Source organism: Diabrotica virgifera, chromosome 3 (assembly GCF_917563875.1).
Source record: "Diabrotica virgifera virgifera chromosome 3, PGI_DIABVI_V3a".
Lineage (NCBI taxonomy): Eukaryota > Metazoa > Arthropoda > Insecta > Coleoptera > Chrysomelidae > Diabrotica > Diabrotica virgifera.
Window position 1 is genome coordinate 110,628,560 of NC_065445.1, and position 26,773 is coordinate 110,655,332.

General features: G+C 31.1%; 1 protein-coding gene across 2 annotated transcripts in view; it reads left to right on the plus strand.

Annotated features, from left to right (window-relative positions):
• Nucleotides 1-26,773, plus strand: part of LOC114332623 (GMP synthase [glutamine-hydrolyzing]) — an 88,568-nt gene that overhangs the window by 43,156 nt on the left and 18,639 nt on the right. For both annotated transcript variants that reach the window (XM_050646828.1, XM_050646827.1), the window contains exons 5-7: nucleotides 11,382-11,563; nucleotides 20,074-20,398; nucleotides 26,349-26,619. In XM_050646828.1, the coding sequence (XP_050502785.1) occupies nucleotides 11,382-11,563; nucleotides 20,074-20,398; nucleotides 26,349-26,619 (778 nt within the window). The remainder of the gene's footprint in view (nucleotides 1-11,381; nucleotides 11,564-20,073; nucleotides 20,399-26,348; nucleotides 26,620-26,773) is intronic.

Genomic DNA, 26,773 nt, shown 5'->3' on the forward strand with positions numbered 1-26,773 from the left:
TCGATGTTATGTAATTCCTCAAGTTCTTTGTTTATAACAATCTTATCGACATTTTTATTTATTTATTTTATTTATTTTATTTATTTTATTTATTTTATTTATTTATTATTTATACATATATGACCTGGCCTCTAGTGACTAATCCAGGTCGTTTTTTCCTGATGGGATTACAGATTTTTTTTTATATTTTTACATTTTTTACTCAACTATTAAATCTATTTTTACAATTAACAATTTGCCATAATCTATTAATTACGTTTAACAAGCAAATTTAAATAAACAATTTAAAATATTTTTGGTACTATCAACTCCCTTCTAAGTTATAAAGACAGTCCTTCTATTTTCAGAAGAGAGTTGGTAGTTTTTTTTTTTAATTTCGTGAATTATGTATTGAATTATTATTTTTATTTATTTATTTTATATTGAATTATTATTATTATAATTGTAAATATCTATTTTTGAATTTATATTTTATTTTATTTATTTTAACTTTATCTTACTCAACTTCATCAGGGTTGGATTATTGGTTGTCTTCTTCTATTATTATAGATTTCTTGTTGTTTTTTAGATATTATTTATGTGAGATTGTTTAATATTTCAAAATATTCTTCATTTTGTAATATATCTCTTATTTCAATTCTTTCTAATCTTCTTCTCATTTCTCTATGTTCTTCATTTTCTATAGTATTTTCACAATGTAACACTATATGTTCTGGTGTACCTAGTTCTCCACATTCACAATATGCATCATCTTTTAAGTTAAATCTTTCCAAATATGTTGGGTACGGTCCATGTCCTGTTAAAAAGTGTATTAAACCTTGTTTTGGATTAAAATAATTTGGAATGTTTTCTAATATTGGTATAAAATTGTATAAACGTCTAGATTTTGTTGAATTTTCCCATTCATTTTGTCTTTTTCTATTTATTATTTCTTTTAATTTTCTTTTATTTCTTATATCTAATCCTATTATTTGTATTATTTTTTCATATTTTTCTTTTTTTAGCCAATAATTACATGCTCTTTTTTGTGTTTCTAAATGCATTGGCATTACTCCAGTTAAAACTGTGAGTGCCTGTGTTGCAGTTGTTCCAAATGCTCCCGTCATTCTTACAAGAAATCCTCTCTGAGCTCTATTTAATTTTTCTGCATTTTTTTTATTTATTAATCTATGTGCCCATACACTTGAACCGTACCCTACAATTGATGCAAGTATTGTACTTAGGTATATTCTCATATAATATTATATATTATATAATCTCATCGACATCCGGATCAACTGTTACCCAAAAAATTCGTGTTCTACGGGTCAAAATACATAAAAAAACTTGGGAGCCCATAGCACCCCCTCCTGGCCACAGCACTAATTTGTTTATAAGCCAAAAAATTGTTTATAACTTTAAAACATTGCTGGAGCTGCTTAAATAATCCGATTTCAATTCTGTAAAGTGCATTAGATAGGTGGAGTTTAGAAAATAGAAGTTTGGCAGTCAAAGCGAGAGGATCTACGGCCGGTGTGCTTGGAGATAAGGTAAATTCGGAATCGAAACCTATCACAATAAAAACACCGGTTTTTTAAAAGACCTATCGTTATCGATAATCGTTAAAGATAAAAAGTGTACTTGTGTGAAATTAAAAATAGTCTTTAAAGTGTAAGTATATAATAATATTTATATTAGTGCTGAGGATAACATCTAATAATTTAATTTAAAATGGCCAGTGGCGGAACAATCCGAAAGAAAACCAATAGAAGGAACGAATATAGTAGCGACGAAGAATCTAAGAATAAAAAATATAAAGGGGATGATTTGTATTTTGAAAAGAGTAATATGACGAGACGAACACCGAATAAAACCAACGATACAAATGAAGAGATGATAATAATGATGCGGGAAGTTATGTGGAAAACTGATGAAATGATGGCAGAAATAAGAACCATACGGAAAGACCAAAAGGAAACGATGGAATATATTAAAGAGCTAAAAGAAAAAAAAAATTGGAAGAAGGTTTGAAAATGGCAAACAAAAGAATAGAACAATTGGAAAAAGATAGACGGAGAAATAATATAGTATTAAAGGGCCTAACACTGGATCCTAACGACGGAAAACCAGTAAAGGAGTCAGTAGAACACTTCATAGGAAGAAATCTGAAATTACAGGTCAAACTGAGAGGAGCGGTGAAGGTCGGAAACCAAATTTTTGTAGCAGAAATGGAAAACCTAACGGATAAGCTAAGTGTACTAAAAAACAAAGGAAAACTGAAGAATCTACAGGGACAAAAGGTGTATATAGAATCAGATTTAACAAGAAAGGAAAGGGAAATACAAGCAAAAATTAGGAAAATGGCAAAAGAAGAAAAAGACAAAGGTAATACTACGAAGATAGGATATATGAAACTGGAGATTAATGGGAAGGAGTGGAAATGGGACCATAATAATGAGAAAATTATACAAATTCACAGAAACGTCGGGGAAAGGACCCCAAAAAAGTAATAGAAAATATTGAGACCGGACACACAACAATGACGACCAAGGCAATGAATGGGAAAAGCGATAGGGAAAAAGATGATGCACAGGTAAACAAGGATGAAAATAAAAAGAAAGGGAAAGCTAGATTGCAGAAAAAAGGAGAGATAAAATGGGAACATGGAATGTGAGAAGCATCAGTGGAAAAGAGGAAGAACTGGTAGAAGAAATGATAAAACAAAAAATAGAAATACTAGGAATAACGGAAACGAAGATGAAAGGAAAAGGTCTTAAGAAAATACACAAAGGATATTGGTTGCTTTGGGTAGGAGCGGATACAAAAGAGAGAGCAAAAGAAGGAGTCGGGATAATAATTTCACCGAATAGACTACAACAAGTTATAGAAGAAACATATGTTAACCAGAGAATATTATCGGTGAAAATGAAACTGATGGACGAAGAAATATGGACAATAATAACAGCCTACGGCGTAAATGAAGATGCAAGAAAGGAAGAGAAAGATAAATTTTTCGAGGAGCTCCAAATGCAAATTGATAATGGGGAAGAAAACATAATTGTAATGGGAGATCTAAACGGTAGAGTCGGAAACAACAACAGCGGAATAGAGGAGTGCATGGGAAAAGAAGGAGAAGAAATACTAAACAGAAATGGTGAAAGAATAATAGAAATATGTATGGATAACAAACTAGTTATAACAAATACAAAATTTAAACATAAAGAAGTACACAAATACACGAGAGTACAAGACAGCAGAAACGAAAAATCAATCATAGATTACTTTTTGGTAAGCAGCAACAAATGGAAAAGAGTACAGGATACGAAAGTGAAAAGAGGCTCAGACATTGGCAGTGACCACCATCTAGTAATAATGAGAATGAGAACAACTGAAGAAAAAGAAGAAAAGAGAAGAAAGGTAGTAAATGAAAAAATAAAAAGTTACAAATTAAAAGAGAAAAGATATAAGAAGAAGGTCCAAGAAAAATTAGACAATACCCTGAAAGGTAGGGCGAAAAATACAAATATAGAAGAAAAATGGGAATATCTAAAAACCAGCATAATCAAAGCAGCTGAGGAAACTTGTGGGAAAGCAAAAATAGCAAATACTAACATGAGGAGAACGGAATGGTGGACGGAAGAAATACGAGAGAAAATAAAGAATAAAAAAGACAAATGGAAGAGATACCTAAGCACAAAACACCCAGAAGATTACGAGGCATATAAAGAAAAAAGGAAAGAGGTTAAAATAGCGGTGAAAGCAGGAAAGGAAAGGTCATGGGAGAGATTTGGACAAAAAATGACAAAAAATTATAGGGAAAACCAAAAACTCTTCTACGGCGCATTAAAACAACTCAGACAAAAGAAAGAGCACACGATGCCGAATATAAAAGACAAGAATGGAAACGTACTAACAGAAGAAAAACAAATAATGGAAAGATGGAGAGAACATTTCAAAGAGCTAACTCATGCAGACACGGACAACACAGGGGAGATACAAGAAAGGAATGAAGAACAACAAGTGGAATCCATAACAAGAGAGGAATTAGAGAAAGCGATAGAAAGAGTAAAATTGGGCAAAGCACCAGGCAAGGATCATATCACCCCGGAAATGATAAAATTCATGGGGACAGAGGGAATGGATAGCATGAAAGAACTAATGAATGATATCATAAATAGAGCAGAATTACCAAAGGACTGGAAGAAAGACATTATACTACCAATACACAAAAAGGGAGACAAGAGAAACTGTAATAATTACCGAGGTATCACCATATCAAGTATCCCTGGGAAGGTTTTCGCAAGAATAATAGAGACAAGAATAAAAACCCAAATAGAAACAACTATGGAAGACACACAGTGTGGATTCAGGAAGGACAAAAGCACGCAAGACCTAATATTCACATTAAGACAAGTAAGTGAGAAGGTAATCAAGAAGAATAGAGAGATACATATGTGCTTCATTGACCTGGAAAAGACGTTTGACAGAATCCGAAGAAAGGACGTATGGAAGACACTAAAAGAAAGGGGAGTCGACAGACACATAATAGGAGTAATAAAGGATATGTACAAAAATAATACAAATACAATAAGAACCAATAACGAGGAATCCAGAGAATTTACTACAAGTCAAGGCGTCAAACAGGGATGCGTGCTGAGTCCACTGCTATTCTCAGTGGTACTGGATGAAGCGATAAAGAAAGCCAAGAGAAGAATGAAAAAACTAACATTAGGATACTGGCAAATGAAACGGACTCAACTATCGGAGCTACTATTTGCAGACGACATGGTATTGATAGCAGAAACCAGAGAAGACTTACAGAACAATCTTGAAATTCTAGAAGAAGAACTATCAAACATAAATATGAAAATTAATACAGAGAAAACAAAAACAATGATAATTTCAAATACGAGGAATACACACGCAATAGAATTAGACGGGAAACAACTAGAGCAAGTGGAATATTTTAAATACCTAGGAGTAATAATCGAAGCAAATGGTAAACAAGACATGGAAATAAACGAGAGAATGGGACGAACAGGAAGCTTATTTAACGCTATGAAAACAACATTTTTGGGGAAAAAAGAGATACCGGAGAAAGTAAAAACGGCAGTCGTTAAATCAGTAGTTAGACCAACAATCATGTATAGCAGCGAGACATGGACATTGACGGGGAGACAAAAATCCAGAGTCAATGCTATGGAAATGAGATTCCTGAGGAAAATAGCAAACAGAAAGAGGACAGACAAAATACGAAACGAAACAATTAGACAAAACCTAAAACTGGAACCAATCAATGAAAAAATAGTGGAGGGACAACTAAGATGGTTCGGGCACGTGTGTAGAATGTCGAACGAGAGGCTTACAAAACGAGTGTTCGAAACGAGAGTGCAGGGGAAAAACAAAAGTGGAAGACCAAGAGTTATGTGGGTAGATGAAATCAGGAAAGAAGTCGAGAAGAAGGGATTGACATTGGAAAGTGCAAGAAACCTAACGCAAGATCGGAAAGCATGGAGACTACAATGCCAAACTCAACTCCACCAGCCTTACACCTAAAGGTAGAAAGGCTTAGGACTAAGTAAGTAAGTAAGTAAAATATTTAAAAATTTCGAAAAACATCGATTTTTTCTGCTTTCTTGGCTTATAACTTTAAAACGATTCGTTTTGGTACAAAGTCGTAGAGAAATAAAATAAAAATAATTGAATTTTGTATGATATACGACTGGTAAAAAATGTCTTAAGGTATTACCTTTTCTGCAATATAGCAATAAATACAAAATAAGGGGGCAAAATAAAGCTGTTGTTATTTAATATTTTTTAACCACTTTGGTGGCACTTAGAACCTTAGTAATTCGCTTAGGAAATTATTTGTAACATACTTAAATCGTGTACCAAATTTCATTAAAATCGACCTAATAAATTTTGCATAATAAATTTGCAATCTAAATGTTTTTAAAAAAGTTCAAATTTTTTAAAATCTTTCTGAACAAAAAGTAGACCATTTAGAAGTTGGCTAATTTTTTTTACACATAAAGAGGTGCTCTACCTATCTAATACACTTTACAGAATTAAAATCGGATTATTTAAGGGACCTCAGCAATGTTTTAAATTTATAAACAATTTTTTGGCTTATAAACAAATAGCTTTGCTTAATAATATAAAAATTTATTTTTAGCACTGCAAATAATTAAAACCGGTATAATTTGACTTAAACTTTCAAATGCTGTCAGCAGAATTGCTATTTTATTTTTTAATCAAACGTTATTCGCGTTCAAAAATTGCAATTTCTCGATTTTTTTAAAGTTCCACCGCCTTTATCTCGAAAACTATGCATCCTACGAAAAAACTTGTAAGCACATTGTTTGCTTAGAATTACCCAGGAAATACAAAAAAAAATTATTTTGCGATAAATCGATGTTATGTAATTCCTTAAGTTCTTTGTTTATAACAATCTTATCGAAATTTTTATTTATTTATTTTATTTATTTATTATTTATACATATGACCTGGCCTCTAGTGACTAATCCAGGTCGTTTTTTCCTGATGGGATTACAGATATTTTTTTTTATATTTTTACATTTTTTACTCAACTATTAAATCTATTTTTACAATTAACAATTTGCCATAATCTATTAATTACGTTTAACAAACAAATTTAAATAAACAATTTAAAATATTTTTGGTACTATCAACTCCCTTCTAAGTTATAAAGAATATTTCTCTATTTCTCTATTTTCAGAAGAGAGTTGGTAGTTTTTTTTTTAATTTCATGAATTATGTATTGAATTATTATTTTTATTTATTTATTTTATATTGAATTATTATTATTATTATAATTGTAAATATCTATTTTTGAATTTATATTTTATTTTATTTATTTTAACTTTATCTTACTCAACTTCATCAGGGTTGGATTATTGGTTGTCTTCTTCTATTATTATAGATTTCTTATTGTTTTTTAGATATTATTTGTGTGAGATTGTTTAATATTTCAAAATGTTCTTCATTTTGTAATATATCTCTTATTTAAATTCTTTCTAATCTTCTCATTTCTCTATGTTCTTCATTTTCTATAGTATTTTCACAATGTAACACTATATGTTCTGGTGTACCTAGTTCTCCACATTCACAATATGCATCATCTTTTAAGTTAAATCTTTCCAAATATGTTGGGTACGGTCCATGTCCTGTTAAAAAGTGTATTAAACCTTGTTTTGGATTAAAATAATTTGGAATGTTTTCTAATATTGGTATAAAATTGTATAAACGTCTAGATTTTGTTGAATTTTCCCATTCATTTTGTCTTTTTCTATTTATTATTTCTTTTAATTCTCTTTTATTTCTTATATCTAATCCTATTATTAGTATTATTTTTTCATATTTTTCTTTTTTTAGCCAATAATTACATGCTCTTTTTTGTGTTTCTAAATGCATTGGCATTACTCCAGTTAAAACTGTGAGTGCCTGTGTTGCAGTTGTTCCAAATGCTCCCGTCATTCTTACAAGAAATCCTCTCTGAGCTCTATTTAATTTTTCTGCATTTTTTTTATTTATTAATCTATGTGCCCATACACTTGAACCGTACCCTACAATTGATGCAAGTATTGTACTTAGGTATATTCTCATATAATATTATATATTATATAATCTTATCGACATCCGGATCAACTGTTACCCAAAAAATTCGTGTTCTACGGGTCAAAATACATAAAAAAAACTTGGGAGCCCATAGCACCCCCTCCTGGCCACAGCACTAATTTGTTTATAAGTCAAAAAATTGTTTATAACTTTAAAACATTGCTGGAGCTGCTTAAATAATCCGATTTCAATTCTGTAAAGTGCATTAGATAGGTGGTAGGTCTGGATCCCGCGTATGAAAAAAAAGTTGATTAATAGCAAGCTGAAAATTTGTTAATAGCTTAAGACTGTCTAGTCGGATAAACTTTGATATATGGGAACACTGGAACAGGGGCAGTTTTAATTGTGGAACAGGTTAAAAGTTTGGAACGGTCACACCACGAAAACGGCACATTTATTTTGTCCGACAGAACAGACTTAAACTCTCCGAACAGAGATTAAACTCTCATGCAAAAATCAGACTGCTATTTATCACCTGTCATAATTCCTGTCATTTGACATATTCTACATGTTCCACTCATTAAAAAGCCCATTTGGTGATAAATAGCAGTCTGATTTTTGCATGAGAGTTTAATCTCTGTTCGAAGAGTTTAAGTCTGTTCTGTCGGACAAAATACATGAGCTGTTTTCGTGGTCTGACCGTTCCAAATTTTTAACCTGTTCCACAATTAAAACTTCCCCTGTTCCAGTGTTCCCATATATCAAAGTTTGTCCGACTAGACACACAAAGCTATTAACAAATTTTCAGCTTGCTATTAATCAACTTTTTTTTTACACGCGGGATCCAGACCTATGGAGTACTTCTTTATATGTAAAAAAATTGACAAATCTTTGTATGTTCTAGTTTTTGTTGTGCAAGATTTTAAAAATATTTAATTTTTTAAAAAAAGTTTAGATTGCAAAATTATTATGCAAAATCTAGTAAGTCAATTTTAATGAAATTTGGTGTACGGTTTTAGCACATTACAAAAGTTTTCTAAGCGAATTAGGAAGGTTTCAAGTGTAACCTAAGTGATGGAAAATCATTGAATAAAAACAGGCTTGTTTTGCCCCCTTATTTTATATTGATTGCTATTTTGAAGCAAGGGTCATAAATTAAGACATTTTTAACCAATCGCATCTGATAGAAATTTTAATTATCTTTGTTTTATTCCTATACGACTTTGTTCTAAAATGAATAGTTTTTAAGTTAAAAGCAAAAAAGTAGAAAAAAAAAACGAAATTTTTTGAAAATTTTAAATATTTTATTTTTTTATTAATGTTCCGGGCATATTTGAGAAGGAGCATAAATCAATTATTATTAACGAAGTTATCACCTAACTTTATCCGCAAAAATCTGAATGCCACCTCTCACATCCACCTAAGAACAGATCCTTACTGGTCTATAGGTGTTCCAAAGCTTATTAACAAATGATGTGTCAGCTGGCCCAAAACCGGGGATTTTAGGCAAGAAAAGGTAAAATATGAAACTTGATTGATAAACGCTACATATTATATGTCAAATATTTATCTACGTGACTTTCGTGTATAGAATACCTAGCCACTGTCTTCCACCCAGGCGACTCGGGCTCGATTCCTGGCGTTGGACATTTTTTTTTTGTTTTTAAAATTGACATTTTGATTTGAAAAATAATTATTTTTTGATAATACCCCGTTTTTATTATTTATACGACACAATATAAAACAAGTCTGTATGTCTTTTATAGAATAAAACTATGCATTTGATCATAAATTATAATTGACCTTAGTAAGCAAATTTGTTGTACATGAACCCCTGAAGGTTCCTGAGTTGGTACGACCAATCAAGTGAAAAGGGGTGTCGTACCAACTCAGGAAGCTTCAGGGGTTCATGTACAACAAATTTGCTTATTAAGGTCAATCATAATGTGATCAAATGCATAGTTTATGATTCTATAAAAGACCTACAGACTTTTTTATATTGTGTCGTATAAATAATAAAAACGTGGTATGTATTATCAAAAAAATAATTATTTTTCAAATCAAAATGTCAATTTTAAAAACAAAAAAAATTTCCAACGCCAGGAATCGAACCCGAGTCGCCTGGGTGAAAGCCATTAGCTAGGTATTCTAGGCCATTATACACGTAAGTCACGGAGATAAATATTTGACATATAAGTTGTAGCGTTTTTCCATCAAGTTTCATATTTTACCTTTTCTTGCCTAAAATCCCCGGTTTTTTAAAATTTCCAACGCCAGGAATCGAACCCGAGTCGCCTGGGTGAAAGCCATTAGCTAGGTATTCTAGGCCATTATACACGTAAGACGGAGATAAATATTTGACATATAAGTTGTAGTGTTTTTTCATCAAGTTTCATATTTCACCTTTTCTTGCCTAAAATCCCCGGTTTTGGGCCAGCTGACACATCATTTGTTAATAAGCTTTGGAACACCTAACTAAATAAAAAGAAAACAGCCATGCTAAAATGCTCCGGTTAAATTTGACACTACCTCCCGGGCTAATATTGTATTGTATTGTAAGTTGCCGGTGTGACATTGAAATAAAATAGTAAAATAAAAAACGCGATCCCCCACTCCACCCCCTGGAGGTGGGGTGGGGGTAACTTTAAAATCTTAAATAGAAACCCTCAGTTTTTATTGCAAATTTTGATTCCTTACGTAAAAGTAAGCAACTTTTATTTGAGACATTTTTTCGAATTGTGGATAGATGTCACTATAATCGGAAAAAACAATTTATTGTAATAGGTAAATTATAAAAACGCTCTAATATCTCGACAAATACACTTTCAAATGAAAAACCAAAAAACACGTGTTTAATATTTTTAAAAAACTTTCGACTCGAATAACACCAAACATGATCCTCCATCTCACCCCCTACAGGTGGGGTGAGGGTTAACTTTAAAATGTTAAACGGTAACCTATATTTTTTATTGCAGATTTGGATTAATCATGAAAAATTGGGCAACATTTATTTGAAACATTTTTAGAATTGTTGATAGATGGCGCTTGGAAAAAGACTATTTTCTAAATTCTAAAAATTGTTTCGAATAAATGTTGCTTAATTTTTCATCACGAATTCAAACCTGCAATAAAAAAAATGGGGGTTGCTATTTAAAATTTTAGAGTTACCCCCACCCCACCTCCAGGTTGTGGAGTGGGGTCGTGTTTGGTGTCATTCGACAGGTTTTTGAAAAATATTAAATACATATTTTTCTGTTTTTCGATATGTTTATTTCGAGAAATATTCGACTGTTCCGCTACTTTTGGGACACCCCATATAAAAAACTTCAAAATGCAAAAAATTCGACAAAAAAACAGCAAAAATTCAGCAGACTGACAGCCACAAAAGTAAACAAACCAAAATGTCACAAATTATTGTACTTAAACTCTGAAAAAATGCCCAAACGTCTTTTTTTGTACCAATCTCTTTTCGATGTACTGGGTCTAGAGCGTTCATAAAATGAAAACATGTTTTTACTTAAAAACGGGCGGTAGCTGGTTTGTCTTTAGTTTCATGCGTGGAAGAGAATGAATTCTAGATAAAAAGTATGTGTTTTATCTCGCCAGGTATTAATCACGCACGGGTAAAGAACCCTGAACTCAAGTGTACACATCGACGTATGTTTCAATTAATGATTTGATTTAACTAGTTTGAAAACGATTCACGTTTGGGCAAAGATAAAATGGAACAACTATAAGTAGTATTTTTAGTTAAATTCCTGTATAGTTCATACCTGGTTCATACAGATGGATTATTATTTTCTAATTATTATTTTGTGTTACAGGTAACAATAAAGTACTCTTATTGCTTAGCGGAGGAGTTGATAGTACCGTGTGCGCCGCTTTATTGCACAAAGCCTTAAATCCCGCTCAGATTATAGCTATACACATAGATAATGGTTTTATGCGGAAAAACGAAAGTAGCAAAGTTCACAACTCCTTACTTAAAATAGGACTCGATGTAAAAGTAAGTTAAGTTGATCTTATACATTTATAATTGATGCTATCAGAGCAGCAGTGGCATAAGCCCAAAAACGAATTTTTGAGATAAATGCAACTTTTGCATTCATATTTCCATTATGTTTATGGGATTGCGCTACAAATGACGTAGCGCCATCTAGTCAAATATAGGGGTAGATTGTGTAGGCTTCTGTTAATCCGAAGATTTAATGTTCCTGCTTTTATTAATATATTAGTCTAAAAATTCTCAATTTGTGGCTTAGGCCATAGTTGCTCTGAGGACCTCAATTCATGTTTATTAGATATAGCCATTTAAATGATCAGTATTATTTTGTTTTTAATTTAAAAGATAATAAATTTCAGTAGTCAAGTTATTTCATTATAGATTCTCAAAACATGTGATAAGTGAATAGCGAAGCCTTCTTCCAATATCCGCCAAATCTAGAGAGGTTAATAATCTCGCAATTGTCCTCTCTACGAAGTTATTTCGTTATTCTTTCTTAGTCTAACTTCACCAAAGATCATCTTTTAATACAGGTCGTTTCATTGGGAAAGTAACATACGTTAACTCTAGAAGGAGGACACTTAGGCGATCTCAAAAATACCATCTTAATGAGTCTTACTTCATTAATAACAAAGATACTGGGTGTTTTATCTATTTTACCATTTTCTTATTTGGTTCATAACTTTTTAACCACACTGCATATTTATTTTATATTTGACACGCAAATATTCTTTAAGGTGTACAACTAATTAATTTATTTACAATTGTAAAAAATCCAGGTCCGGATTAAAAAATATTGGAAAAATGTTCCGACCCAAAAACAACACCCTGTACATTAATTTTTTTTAAATGGATTTTGCATTTAAAAATGGGATGAAAAACTGAATTTAGTGGTATACTTTGAATTTTCGGCAAAATGATTTTTCTGGTAAAATTTTGAATTTGAATTCTGAAATTATGTGAATTACGAGAGCTCGAAGTAGAAAAAAAAATTGAAATACGACTTACAACTTGTTAAACACACTGTATATTTAACACCGAATATTATTTAAGGTCACCAATCAATTAATTTATTTATAATTATAAAAAATCCAGGGCCGGATTAAAAAATATTGGAAAAATGTTCCGACCCAAAAACAACACCCTGTACATTAATTTTTTTTAAATGAATTTTGCATTTAAAAATAGGATGAAAAACTGAATTTAGCGGTATACTTTGAATTTTCGGCAAAATGATTTTTCTGGTAAAATTTTGAATTTGAATTCTGAAATTATGTGAATTGCGAGAGCTCGAAGTAGAAAAAAAATTGAAATACGACTTACAACTTGTTAAACACACTGTATATTTAACACCGAATATTATTTAAGGTCACCAATCAATTAATTTATTTACAATTATAAAAAATCCAGGTCCGGATTAAAAAATATTGGAAAAATGTTCCGACCCAAAAACAACACCCTGTACATTAATTTTTTTTAAATGGATTTTGCATTTAAAAATGGGATGAAAAACTGAATTTAGTGGTATACTTTGAATTTTCGGCAAAATGATTTTTCTGGTAAAATTTTGAATTTGAATTCTGAAATTATGTGAATTGCGAGAGCTCGAAGTAGAAAAAAAAATTGAAATACGACTTACAACTTGTTAAACACACTGTATATTTAACACCGAATATTATTTAAGGTCACCAATCAATTAATTTATTTACAATTATAAAAAATCCAGGGCCGGATTAAAAAATATTGGAAAAATGTTCCGACCCAAAAACAACACCCTGTACATTAATTTTTTTTAAATGAATTTTGCATTTAAAAATAGGATGAAAAACTGAATTTAGCGGTATACTTTGAATTTTCGGCAAAATGATTTTTCTGGTAAAATTTTGAATTTGAATTCTGAAATTATGTGAATTGCGAGAGCTCGAAGTAGAAAAAAAATTTAAATACGACTTACAACTTGTTAAACACACTGTATATTTAACACCGAATATTATTTAAGGTCACCAATCAATTAATTTATTTACAATTATAAAAAATCCAGGGTCGCATTAAAAAATATTGGAAAAATGTTCCGACCCAAAAACAACACCCTTTACATTAATTTTTTTTAAATGAATTTTGCATTTAAAAATAGGATGAAAAACTGAATTTAGCGGTATACTTTGAATTTTCGGCAAAATAATTTTTCTGGTAAAATTTTGAATTTGAATTCTGAAATTATGTGAATTGCGAGAGCTCGAAGTAAAAAAATTAAAATTTGACTTAATTTTAGTTAATACCATTATTTAATCTAAATTGGTAAAATGTTAACATTGCAGTGTTTTTTTATTATGGCGACAAATAATTCATAACAAATATTCACCTTTGATTAATGAATAAATAATAAAGAGTCCACAAAAAATACATAACTTTAATCAACGAACTATCTTAAAAATTAAAAAAAAACAGAAAATTTTTTCCAAAAAATAACTTATTAAAACTATAGTAATAATTGTTCAAAATGGCCACCACCTTGTTGAAGGCAAAGTCTTGTTCTTTTTGTTATTTGTCTGAAGGCGTCTCGAATCGGGTCAAGAAGTTCTTCCCTACTATTTATTTCCTCGTTATAAACTTTGGATTTTAAATATCCAAAAGTTATTTTCAGCAAAATTTTTTCTTGTGTTTTTTTAATTTTTATGATAGTTCGTTGATTAAAGTTATGTATTTTTTGTGGACTTTTTATTATTTATTCATTAATCAAAGGTGAATATTTGTTATGAATTATTTGTCGCCATAATAAAAAAACACTGCAATGTTAACATTTTACCAATTTAGATTAAATAATGGTATTAATTAAAATTAAGTCACATTTTAATTTTTTTTACTTCGAGCTCTCGCAATTCACATAATTTCAGAATTTAAATTCAAAATTTTACGCGAAAAATCATTTTGCCGAAAATTCAAAGTATACCAATAAATTTAGTTTTTCATCATCTTTTCAAATGCAAAATCCCTTTTAAAAAAATTTAATGCACAGGGTGTTTTTTGGATCGGAACATTTTTCCAATATTTTTCAATCCGGCCCTGGATTTTTTATAATTGTAAATAAATTAAATGATTGGACAACTTAAAGAATATTCAGTGTTTAATATAAAATAAATATACAGTGTGGTTAACAAGTTGTAAGTCGTATTTCATTTTTTTTCTACTTCGAGCTTTCGTAATTCACATAATTTCAGAATTCAAATTCAAAGTATACCACTAAATTTACTTTTTCATCATCTTTTCAAATGCAAAATATATTTTAAAAAAATTTACTGTACATTATTATTATATTGTTATATAATATATCTTAATGCGGACCTGTATTTTTTACAATTTTAAATAAATAAATTGATTGTACATCTTAAATAATATTTGCGTGCCAAATATAAAATAAATATACAGTGTGGTTAAAAAGTTATGAACCAGATAGGAAAAGGGAAAATAGGTAAAACACTCAGTATCTTTGTTATTAATGAAGTAAGACCCATTAAGTATGGTATTTTTGAAACCGCCTAAGTGTCCTCTTTCTACAATTAACGTATGTTACTTTCCCAATGAAACACCCTGTATAACATACATACTACATTTGAGAGCAAACAATCGACCCAAAAGCGAAATTTGAGATTATACCTGCTGTTTCAATGTAAGGAGTATGAAAATACGAATATGTAATGTACAAACAATAATTACGTTATTATTGAACTTACAAAAACTGCTATTGCATTACATATTTGGAGGACGAATTATAAAAACAATATGCAATACGAACAGTATTTGATATTACCAACCCTACTCCTACTTACACTTTCCAATCGATTTCGCATGGATCAGATGACTTCTAATAAATTCTTTAGGCATTGGTTCCCATTTGTCATTAAGTGCAGCTCTCAATTCCATTATGCTTCCTGGTACATGATTTCTGTCCTCGGATCCTTCATTTAAGTACATTCTAAACATGCTCTATTGCATTTAAGTCCGGGCTCAACGCAGGCCAATTTATTGTAGTTATGTAAATTTCAGTCAGATAGTTGGTGGTGACTCGTGCGGTACGGCATCGTGCATTAAAATAGAGTCATCACCAATAAATTCCGCGTATGGAACCATATGTTCCTCCAAAATGTCTCTGATGTAAAAATCCGCCATTAAACCTCCTCCACGGCCTGCACCAGACACGAAAACCAATTTCGTTTTCCCATCCATGGAAATGACTGCCCAAAACATACAAGAACCACCTCCATATGACACCGTTACTCATACAACATAGAGCAAATCGCTCTTCTGGTCTTCTATAGACTCGACTACTCTTGTTGTTGCCGTACCGTATAGGCACATCTTACTTTCGTCGGAGAATAATACCTGACTCCATTGATAGTCGTCCCAATCCAGATGTTAGCGAGCAAATTATAATCGCCTTTGCTTCTAGGCTGCAGTTAGCTTGAGACCCGCAGCTGTACTTTTTGGTGACAGGTTGGCTGCCTTCAGTCTCCTTCTGAATGTTCAAACGCTGGTAACTACACCTCGGATCTCTCTAAGCTCTTCTGTGAGATTAGCATCCGTCAAATGTCGATTTCTCAGTGCTAGATACAAGAGATCGATCATCTCTCTCCGTTGTTTTCGACCTCCTCCTTGGCTGCGGACATAATCATTAGTATCTTGGTACCGATGATACACTCGGACAGGGTTGGCAAAACCAAGGTTTTTCCAAACATAAAAAACAGGTTTTTGGTTTAAACCAAGTTTACTTGATAGAAAGTATTATGAGTTTAAATACTTTAAAAGTGAATCAATTATTTTATAAAATAATAGTAATAAACGATGAAAAACTCTTATTTTTATTTACACACACAAAAAATTAATATACCAAAAAAAACATTTTCAAACGTAATAATCTTCAAAATAACGAAAATACAAAAATATAATTTATTTATCTTCATTTTCTTTTCTGTGCTAAATTTTGATATGTATGCCTAAAAAAGGTCAGAATTTCTACAACTATTTTAAAACTTTTTTGTGATCGCAGCGCCTTAATGGAGATATAGGTTACTTATCACACGACCAGATACAGACCGTTTAGTTTTTGATTAGATATAAGAGACTGAAGGAGTGCTAAAATCGGCAACATTGCTATATACTATAATTTAACCCATCAGAATCAAAACCTGCTAAATCCTAAATTTTTCGTTCTGCCAAATCCAAACTAAAAGTACAAAGAACCCCCCAGAAACCTTATGGGAAATGGCTCTCTGTCAAATGCTCTGAAACTTTGGGTTCTGGTAGGCCTTGATGTGTAGAACAAAAGACTTAATGGGCGCGTAGCTCGAAAAATCATGGTTTTAAGATATAAGCCTCTGAAGTTATAGGTACTGTGAGGACGTTTGAGTTGGAATAAATTGATTTTCTCGAGAATGGACGACTCTGGAGATAAATTACGAATCAGGTCGATTTTTATTTTTAAATTTTAATTTTTTGGCATATATATTATACTAGTGACGTCATCCATCTAGGCGTGATGACGCAATCGATGATTTTTTTAAATAAGAATAGGGGTCGTGTGATAGCTCATTTGAAAGGTTATTCAATTCTCTATTCACTAATATAAACATTAACATAATTATTTATAGAGGGTGCCCAAAAATTTTTTTTAATTTAATTAATTGAGACAAAAAGAAGAATGTACATAATTTATTTAATTCAAAATACATTTTACTGTTGTCCGAAAACAGAAAAAAATGTTTGTTTAATAAATAAATATTGTTTTTCGCTTAAATTCAATATTAAAGCTGCCACCCACCTGCCTCTTAGCAGTATGAACATTTAGTTTAAGCGAAAAGCAATGTTTATTTTTCAAATTAACATTTTTTTCTGTTTTCTGACCGCAGTAAAATGTATTTCGAATTTAATAAAAATTATATACATTCTTCTTTTTGTCTCAATTAATTTAATTCAAAAAAAATTTTGGGACCCTGTATAAATAATTATGTTAATGTTTATATTAGGGAATAGAGAATTGTATAACCTTTCAAATGAGCTATCACACGACCCCTATTCTTATTTAAAAAAATCATCGATTGCGTCATCACGCCCAGATGGATGACGTCACTAGTATGATATATGCTAAAAAATTATAATTTAAAAATAACAATCGACCTGATTCGCAATTTATCTCCAGAGTCGCCCATTCTCGAAAAAATGAATTTATTCCAACTCAAACGTCCTCATAGTACCTATAACTTCAGAGGCTTATATTTTAAAACCACGATTTTTTGGAACAACGCGCCCATTGAGTCGTTTGTTCTACACATCAAAGACTACCAGAACCCAAAGTTTCAGAGCATTTGACAGAGAGCCATTTCCCATAAGGTTTCTGCGGGGTCTTTTCTAAAGATGTAAGGGGCATGCAGAAAAATGACAAATTAGTGTGCAATTTTATGATATTTATTGATGCCCCTTTGATTGAGAAATGCCGGATACTTTTTGGAAAATTTACATTTTTAATGTTTTTTAGCCTCCTGGCAAAATTTCAAAACATGGATCTAGCAGGTTTTGATTCTATAGGCCTGAATTGTATTTTAATTTGTTAAAGATGTTCAAAAGTTTATCTACTCGTTCCGATAGTAACAATATTAGTCCAAGTAATGAAGCTTAAAATAGGAAAATACCTCGCAATTTTTACAAAATGGATCGATTTGCTTGATAATTTGAGAATAAGTAGTGGATAGTCCAAGGATCAAAATCTATATCATGCCAAAAGGCGCTTTTACCATGGGGGTGGCTGCCACCCCATCTCGGGAGTGAAAATTTTTTCTTATATTTCAATCACAAAAGTTGGTAAAAACGTTCCATACATTTTTTTGATAAAATTGGTAGTTTTTCTTCTAATAACTCAAAAAGTTTTCGTTTCATCAAAACAATTTTACTTAACAAAAATGTACCTTTTAAAAAAATAAACAAAACCCTTTTTTTAAATTTTCTTTAAGACCAATAGTAATCGAGCTATACTGTATTATATGTTGGTCTTTGGCCTTATTTGGTCTTTTTTATTTATGTATTATTAATAGGTTCTAGAAGTTTGACCGGTTTAGAATGATTAGTTAAAAAAAATGATAAAGAATTTTTGTAATTTGGAAAAAATGGCCTTTTCTTCAGAATAGCAAGATTAGCATCAGAGATACGAAAAAATGTTTAAATATGAAATTGTAGCTTATTTAATTCCCAAGAAACTGGTTTGCAAAAATTTTTTCTACGGCAAAAATTGAGTGAGCTATTGACAATTAAAACTTGTAATAACATGCAAAAACCACCTTTACCAACCCTTTCAAAGTCGCCTCTTTTTGCGACTGAGGATTTTAAAAAGATTTAATACTAACAGACTCATAGATATTATAAAAACCTACAAAATTATTTTTTACCAAACTTTCTAAGATAAAAAATAAAAAAGTTACGGTTAAAAAATCAATATATTTTCTTGAAAAAAAAAGGAGACATCCAATTGGAAGCATAATAATGTAAGTTAGCGGTGTTTTTAGTCATTGGCCTTATTCATTCTTATTTATTTATGTATTATTAATAGATTCTAGAAGTTTGGCTGGCATAGAATGATTAGTTTTTAAAAAAACTGAAGTTAAAAGCGAATAACTAATTTTTGTAGTTTCGTAAAAAAGTACATTTTCTTCAGAATAGAAAGATTAACATCCAAAGATAGGAAAAAAACGTTTAAATATAAAATTGTAGGATATTTAATTCCCAAGAACTTGGTTTGAAAAAATTTTTGCTGCGGCAAAAATTGAGTGAATCGTAAATGAGTAAGTATATCGAAAAACATTGATTTTTTCTATACAAAACTAACACTTTCGATGGCGAATAAATCGAAAACTGTTAATTTTATCAAAAAAATGTATAGGACATTTTTTGCTTAGAATGAATGTTTTTATCAACTTTTGTGGTCAAAATATAATAAAAAATTTCCACCCCCAAGATGGAGTGACAACCACCCCCATGGTAAAAGCGCCTTTCGGAATCATATAGATTTTGATCCTTGGACTATCCACTACTTATTCTCAAATTTTCAAGCAAATCGATCCATTCTGTAAAAATTGCGAGGTGAAAAGCTTCGGTTCCTGGCCTATATGCTATTAAAAGCACTTTATTTATTTTTCTTTTTTCTGGATTATATTTTATTGCATAGTATATAAATTATTGGAATTACTGAATACATAGTTAGTGAAAAAATAATCCTATTAATTAAAGTGAATAATTTAAGCGATTATGCAAGTACATAAATATTGTCCAAGAATATTCAAAAACTAAACGAAATGGCTATTATCTATTTTGCTGGTGAAATTGATACTCCGCCATCGGCAACTAATACAACTTGCTAATGTTTACGTTTATTGCGCAGTGTTGTCATTCAAAGGGTGTATATCTAATTTAAAACTAAACAGTCTGTATATTCTTTTAGTTATTAACACTAAGGTGATAATCCTTTTCAGGTAATCAAAGCAGCTTCGACTTTTATGGAAGGTACAACGATAATCCCAGTAGACAAACAAGAAAGCAGTAGAACAATGATAACGAAAATGCTGTGCCACACGACGAATCCCGAAGAAAAACGAAAAATCATCGGCGACATTTTCGTCAAAATCGCCGACGAAATAGTCGCCGATCTTAATCTCAAAGCTGATGAGGTTTTCTTAGCTCAAGGTACTCTAAGGCCGGATCTAATAGAATCGGCTTCTAAGTTAGTTTCATCGAAAGCCGATACGATAAAGACACATCACAATGATTCTGAACTTATTAGAAAACTTAGAAACGAAGGTAACTAATACATTACATTGTAAGCTATAACACAACACTTCACACTGACATGCACTATTTTCTTCCAATGCTATTTTATATACACATAGTTTCAAATGTTATGTATATGTATAGCCCAAAATTTTCAATATTAATATCACAAGAGAGTGAGAATAAATTGAAAATAATGCGACAATTTTTTGAAAACTTGTTGCCGGGCAATAGGCACGAGAGCTCGCATGACTTGAGTGACTATTGCCAAATGGAAACAAGTTTGACAAACAAATTGGAGCATTATTTTCTTATTTATTCTTACTATCGTGTGATATTTGTAAGTTTATTTTTTACATACTACTTACATACAAAATTCAAGTCTTTGTACCAATATAAACATTCAGTGACATTTATCACATCTAATGTTTTTCAACTTGTCAAAGTGAACAGCACAGTTTAGCAAATATTCAGACGAAGATATCAATAAAATATTAGTTAAAATTATTTATAAAAATACAGTTTTATTCATGAAATAATCTTACCGAACTAAACTCGACCTCTTAAAATTACCGATGTCCTCGTGACAATTTGACGTTAGATGCAGAACTAAAAGTTTATTTTGGTTCATTTACTTAAATGTGACAGTTGTCAAAACTATAAAACTCGTTGTGATTAAACAGAAATAAAATACCAAAAAAATTATCCCACTAAAATAATGTAAGTACAAAATTTCCAACATTAATATCGCAAGAGATAAATTGACAATAATGCGACAATTTTTCGAAAACTTGTTGCCTGGCAATATACACGAGAGCTTGGAGGGCTAGAGTGAATCTTGCCGAATGGAAACGAGTTTGAGAAAAAAATTGGAACATTATTTTCTTATTTATTCTTACTATCGTGTGATATTCGACAGGTCATTTTTTAATACTTATGTACAGGGTTATTCACTATATTTTGACCCCCCTGTAGACTGCTTTATTTACAGAATTAGAAAAAAATATTAAATGCAAAAGTTATTCGATTTTTAAATTATGATTTTTTGACAGATATATCATACTAGTGACGTCATCCATCTGAGCGTGATGACGTAATCGACTATTTTTTTAAAATGAAAATAGGGGTCGTGTGATAGCTCACTTGAAAGGGTACTCAATTCTCTATTCAGTAATATAAACATTAAGATAATTATTTATACAGGGTGTCAAAAAAAATTTTAATTAAATTAATTGACACGAAAAGAAGAATGTATGTAATTTATTTATTTCAAAATATCTTCTACTGCTGTTAGAAAACAGAAATAAAAGCTTATTGCACAAATAAACATTGCTTTTTGCTTAAATTCAAAGTTTAAACTGCCAAGAGGCTGATGGGTGGCAGCTTGAACATTGAATTTAAGTGAAAAGTAATGTTTATTTGTTCAATTAACATTTATTTATGTTTTCTGACAGCAGTAGAATGTATTTTGAATTAAATAAATTATATACACTCTTCTTTTTGTGTTAATTAATTTAATAAAAAAAATTTTTTTTGGACACCCTGTATAAATAATTATCTTAATGTTTATATTACTGAATAGAGAATTGAATAACCTTTCAAATGAGCTAGCACACGACCCCTATTCTCATTTAAAAAAATAGTCGATTACGTCATCACGCTCAGATAAATGACGTCACTAGTATGATATATATGTCAAAAAATCATAATTTAAAAATCGAATAACTTTTGTATTTAACATTTTTTTTTTCTAATTCTGTAAATGAAGCAGTTTACAGGGGGGTCAAAATATAGTGAATAACCCTGTACATGCAAATTCCAGTCTTTGTATAAAAACATTCAGTGACATTTATCCTAATTAATGTGACACACATTTTTCAACTTATCAAAGTGAACAGCACCGTTTAGCAAATATTCGGACGAAGATATCAATAAAATATTAGTTAAAATTATTTATAAATACATTTTTATTCATGAAATAATCATACCGAATTTCAATCGAGCGCTTAAAATTGCCGATTTGTGTTGTCCTCGCGACAATTTGTCATTAGATGCAGAATTAAAAGTTTGTTATGGTTCATTTTCTTAAATGTGACTTGTCAAAACTAGGAAATTCGTTGTAATTAAACAAAAACAATCTACCTAAAAATTATTCCCACTATAATAATGTAGGTAGAAAATTCCCACTATATAGTCGGTTCGCTAAACTCAGACGGAACTGGTTAAATATTTTAGACGATAATTTTTTTGTTTTTTGCCAATTTTGCAAAAATTGGCAAAATTACTAACTCATTAGTGATTATTAACTATTTAGTAATTATTTTTTGACAATTTTACTAAAATTGGGAACATTACCGACTAAAATATCTAGAAAGTTGCGTCTGAGTTTAGCGAACAGACTATAATAATAATCTAATAGGACAGAATTAAACACGTGATGAAAAATCTTACTACACGATTGGAAGTTAAAATCAATAAAAAATAGTCACTATAATAATAATCTGATTGGACAGAATTAAACACGTGATGAAAAATCTTACTACGATTGCAAATTAAAATCATTAAAAAATAATCGATATAATAACTATTTTCAGAAACTACTATAAGAGACCATTTATAAATAAATATAATAACGTTGACAGATATTTTTTGTATTAAAAAGGAATACTATTTTTTTTAATAAATACAAAATTTAAAACTAACAAAAATATTTCTTGGTAATTAAAATGTATTTAATACTTTTCTGTGGCAGATTCTCCCCTTTTTTCTACGAGTAATTGAAGGGCTTAATGTGAAACAATGACAAGTCATACATGAGTTCAAAAATAGTTAGTGTTATTATTGATTAAAGTAATATTATAACAAGCCACTAACAAATTATCTCAGCCCTTCATTAATTGATGGCCCGATAAATCTATGGTGACACTATTGCATAGGCCTAGTTTGTCCCTAGTATCTACTCAACATAATGACAAGCCACATCAAAATGGCGAACATGGGCAGAAACGTTTCGGATAATTATTGAGTTCTGAACTTGACATTGGATGACAGTGACCGTGACCCTATGTACAATCTAGAAGTGACTCAAATAATGAAAATACAGCGATATGGATTTTTTTCCTAAGTGTGGCTTGTCACATTATTACCATTCAAGATTAATGTAGTGGCTTGTGACGTGGCTTGTTATATTATTGCATTTGGTTATAGGATAATGAACAAGGTCCGTCAATAAAAAGGACAAAACCAAACACACCCGTCAAAAATTCCAACAAGTTGATGGAGACAAAGAAATAAACACTGTTTAACACCTATAGGGTTGAAACCACCCCCAACTCAGTGAATAATAGAAAATTCTGAATTTACATATATCTAAAATTTTGGTATTTATTATTAATGTAATAATGTAACAATCCCATTTTTTTTAAATAAAGGCCGTTTTTTTCGAGTTTCAAGTAATTTGATTAATATTGTTGTCAACTATAGTTCCATAGGGCATGATACATAGAAGTATCTAAACTAAAACAATAAAAGTTGTTACTGGATTTTTTAATATTATTTTTAACATTCAAAGTCAAATATCTCACTTTTACCTTTTTGAGGCTTGTCATTGTTTCACATTAAGCCCTTCAATTGTAAGTTAAAGATGGGTTCTAGGAGGATTCCTCCGGACATGAACAGTTCTGGGGACCACATTCCATGGGTAGTCAATGGGGTTCATACACTCCTGGCCAAAAAAATCGGGACACCTTAAAAATGGGTAATTTTTGAGGACTCGAATCTCCTAAACCTGTTGTCCGATTTTGGTGATTTTTTAAATATGTTATAGCCTTATTCTCTAAGAATATGGATGTGGTAATAGAGTTGCTGAACAGGTAACTGTCATTGTATACCGGGTGTAACAATAATACTGTGTTTTTTCCTGAAAGTTCGTAACACCCTGTAGAATATTCTAGCATTTAAAAAATACTGAAATTAAAGCTAAATTTTAGGCTCAGCCTTTCTTAACATTCTGCTTTTTGACTCATTCACTTATGTTGGATAATGAAAAAGTTAGGTACTTTGACAACCAGCCAGGTTCTTCATCAATACAGGGTGTTTCTAAATAAGTGCGACAAACTTTAAGGGGTTGTACAAAGGGTGTGTACAAAGTACACACACGTTCTTTTTTTTTCAACACTGTATATCTTTTATTTTCAAGTTACATGGAAGTTCAAAAGGAAGATTTTTAAGAAAATTTAAAAATGTCCTCTATAATTTATCTTATTTTTTTAAACCATTAATTTTAAACCCGTCCAACATTTTGAATATAGTAATAACACTATTATAAAAGGTATTGTAGAAGGAAAACGATGCATTTAAATTCTGGTGGATGGGGGTTAAAATGAATTCTCATTTTTTCTTGAAATACATTAGTTATCAATATTCTTTGCAGCATATCTCGCTTAGTTTTAACGTAATGTACCTTTAATATATCTCATTTTAAAGGTCATTTCAAGCACTACAAAAGGTATTATACATCTAAAATCGATCGTTTCTCTGTTATTTCAAGTTGAATACACCAATTTGAGCATGCACTAAAAAATCAAACTCTTTTCACCTACCATATCTCTTTTTGTATTATAGCTAAAAGATTTATGATGGAACGAGTTTCTTTGTTTATTTATAAGCTATAAAAATGTTTTATATAGTTTTTTTAGTTAGATGCATAGTTTTTAAGGTATCCGCAAAAAACCGTTCTATGATACTAAGATACTATGTTGCAATGCAAATGGCCAATTTTCAACCACGACTAACTCAAAAGTAGTGAGTTTTCAAAAAAAATTATAGAACAGTTTTAGCTTACAATTAGGTTCTCTAAACGCTTCCGTGGTTATTTTGACCAAAAAATTTTCCACCCCCCGAGAAGGGGTGGGAACCACCCCCAAGATAAAAGGGCACAATGGCATAGGGTAGACTTTGACTAGGGAGATAAGTAGAGGCTATTCCCAAAATTTCATTAAAATCCATGCAGTAGGATAGAATTCGGAGGTAGTATCCTGTTCTTGCTCTCATTGACTAGCGTATTTGTAGTGTTAAGAGTCCCGTCAATAAATACCAATTCCGTGCGGCCAGCTGTCATAATACCTGCCCAAAACACTGCCACCAGCAAAAGGAAGTACGGAACGGGTATGTGCTGGTTGTGCAGCTCTTGTTGGCTCTCGCCAAACACGGATTCGCTGGCTATCACTGTTTAAACAGATTGTGGTCGTGTCTAAAAAAAAGCACAAAATTTCAAAACTGTTAAGGGAGCTGTGTGTATTTTTGAACCACCTGGACGCAGCGCAAATCATGTCTAGATTGCAGCTGTGGAACTCTTATTGGTCGACGACTCCTCAAACCTGACTCTAAAAATTTTTCTTGTTGTAGTCAACAATACTCTGGCTCTTGTAGTACGGCTGAAGTCTCTTTGGAAGGCTGGTGCAGACATAGCACTTTTCCGAATGATATATCTATTCTGTTGCTCATTGGTTACTCGAGCTCTATTCTGTATCGAATTTGACTCCAGGTACCTATTCCATATCCGTGAGACATCCCTCTAAGAAACACCCACTCTTTCCGCCACGAACCGATGTGAATAGCCTTCTTCAACTAAAGCGATAACGTTGGATGTGTTGCATGATCCAACTCAGAAATTAAATTACGAATCACGTTATCACAAATTTTATCAGAATAAATTTTTAAAACGTTCACACCTTGGCAAGACCATATCAATTAAATGGTTATTTAAATAAAATAAAATCAAAAAGGGGTATGTTGTATGAAAATGGCCTATTAAATATTGTGATTTTATTGTGAATGCCTATTAAGGATTTATAAAAGTGTAAAAATGGTGATGCGAAGGATGATGCATAACTTTTGAAACTATAAAATATATAGTTTAATTCAAACATTCCAAGAAAAGCCATTTTGTGTTTTTCATTTCTAAACTTGTATTTTGTAGGAAGAGTGGTAGAACCTCTCAAAGATTTCCATAAAGACGAAGTTAGGTCCATCGGTAGGGATTTGGGTTTACCTCCCGAGATAGTAATGAGGCATCCTTTTCCCGGTCCTGGTTTAGCTATAAGAGTTTTATGCGCCGATGAACCATACATGGAAAACGATTTCTCAGAAACTCAAGTTTTAGTGAAAATTATAGTTGAATTTCATCAAATGTTGCAGAAGAGACACGCGTTATTAAATAGAGTAGAAGGATTTATTAGCGATGAAGAAAGGTAAGACCATATATATTTTTTAATTCGGGAGATATTAGGAGTAGTGATCATTAATAAAATTAGGCAAGCACATGAAATTGGTCGAATCAATCATATTTATTTATAAGGATCTTAATAACTTTTTATTCTAGTACTTCATTCCGATAACTCAAAT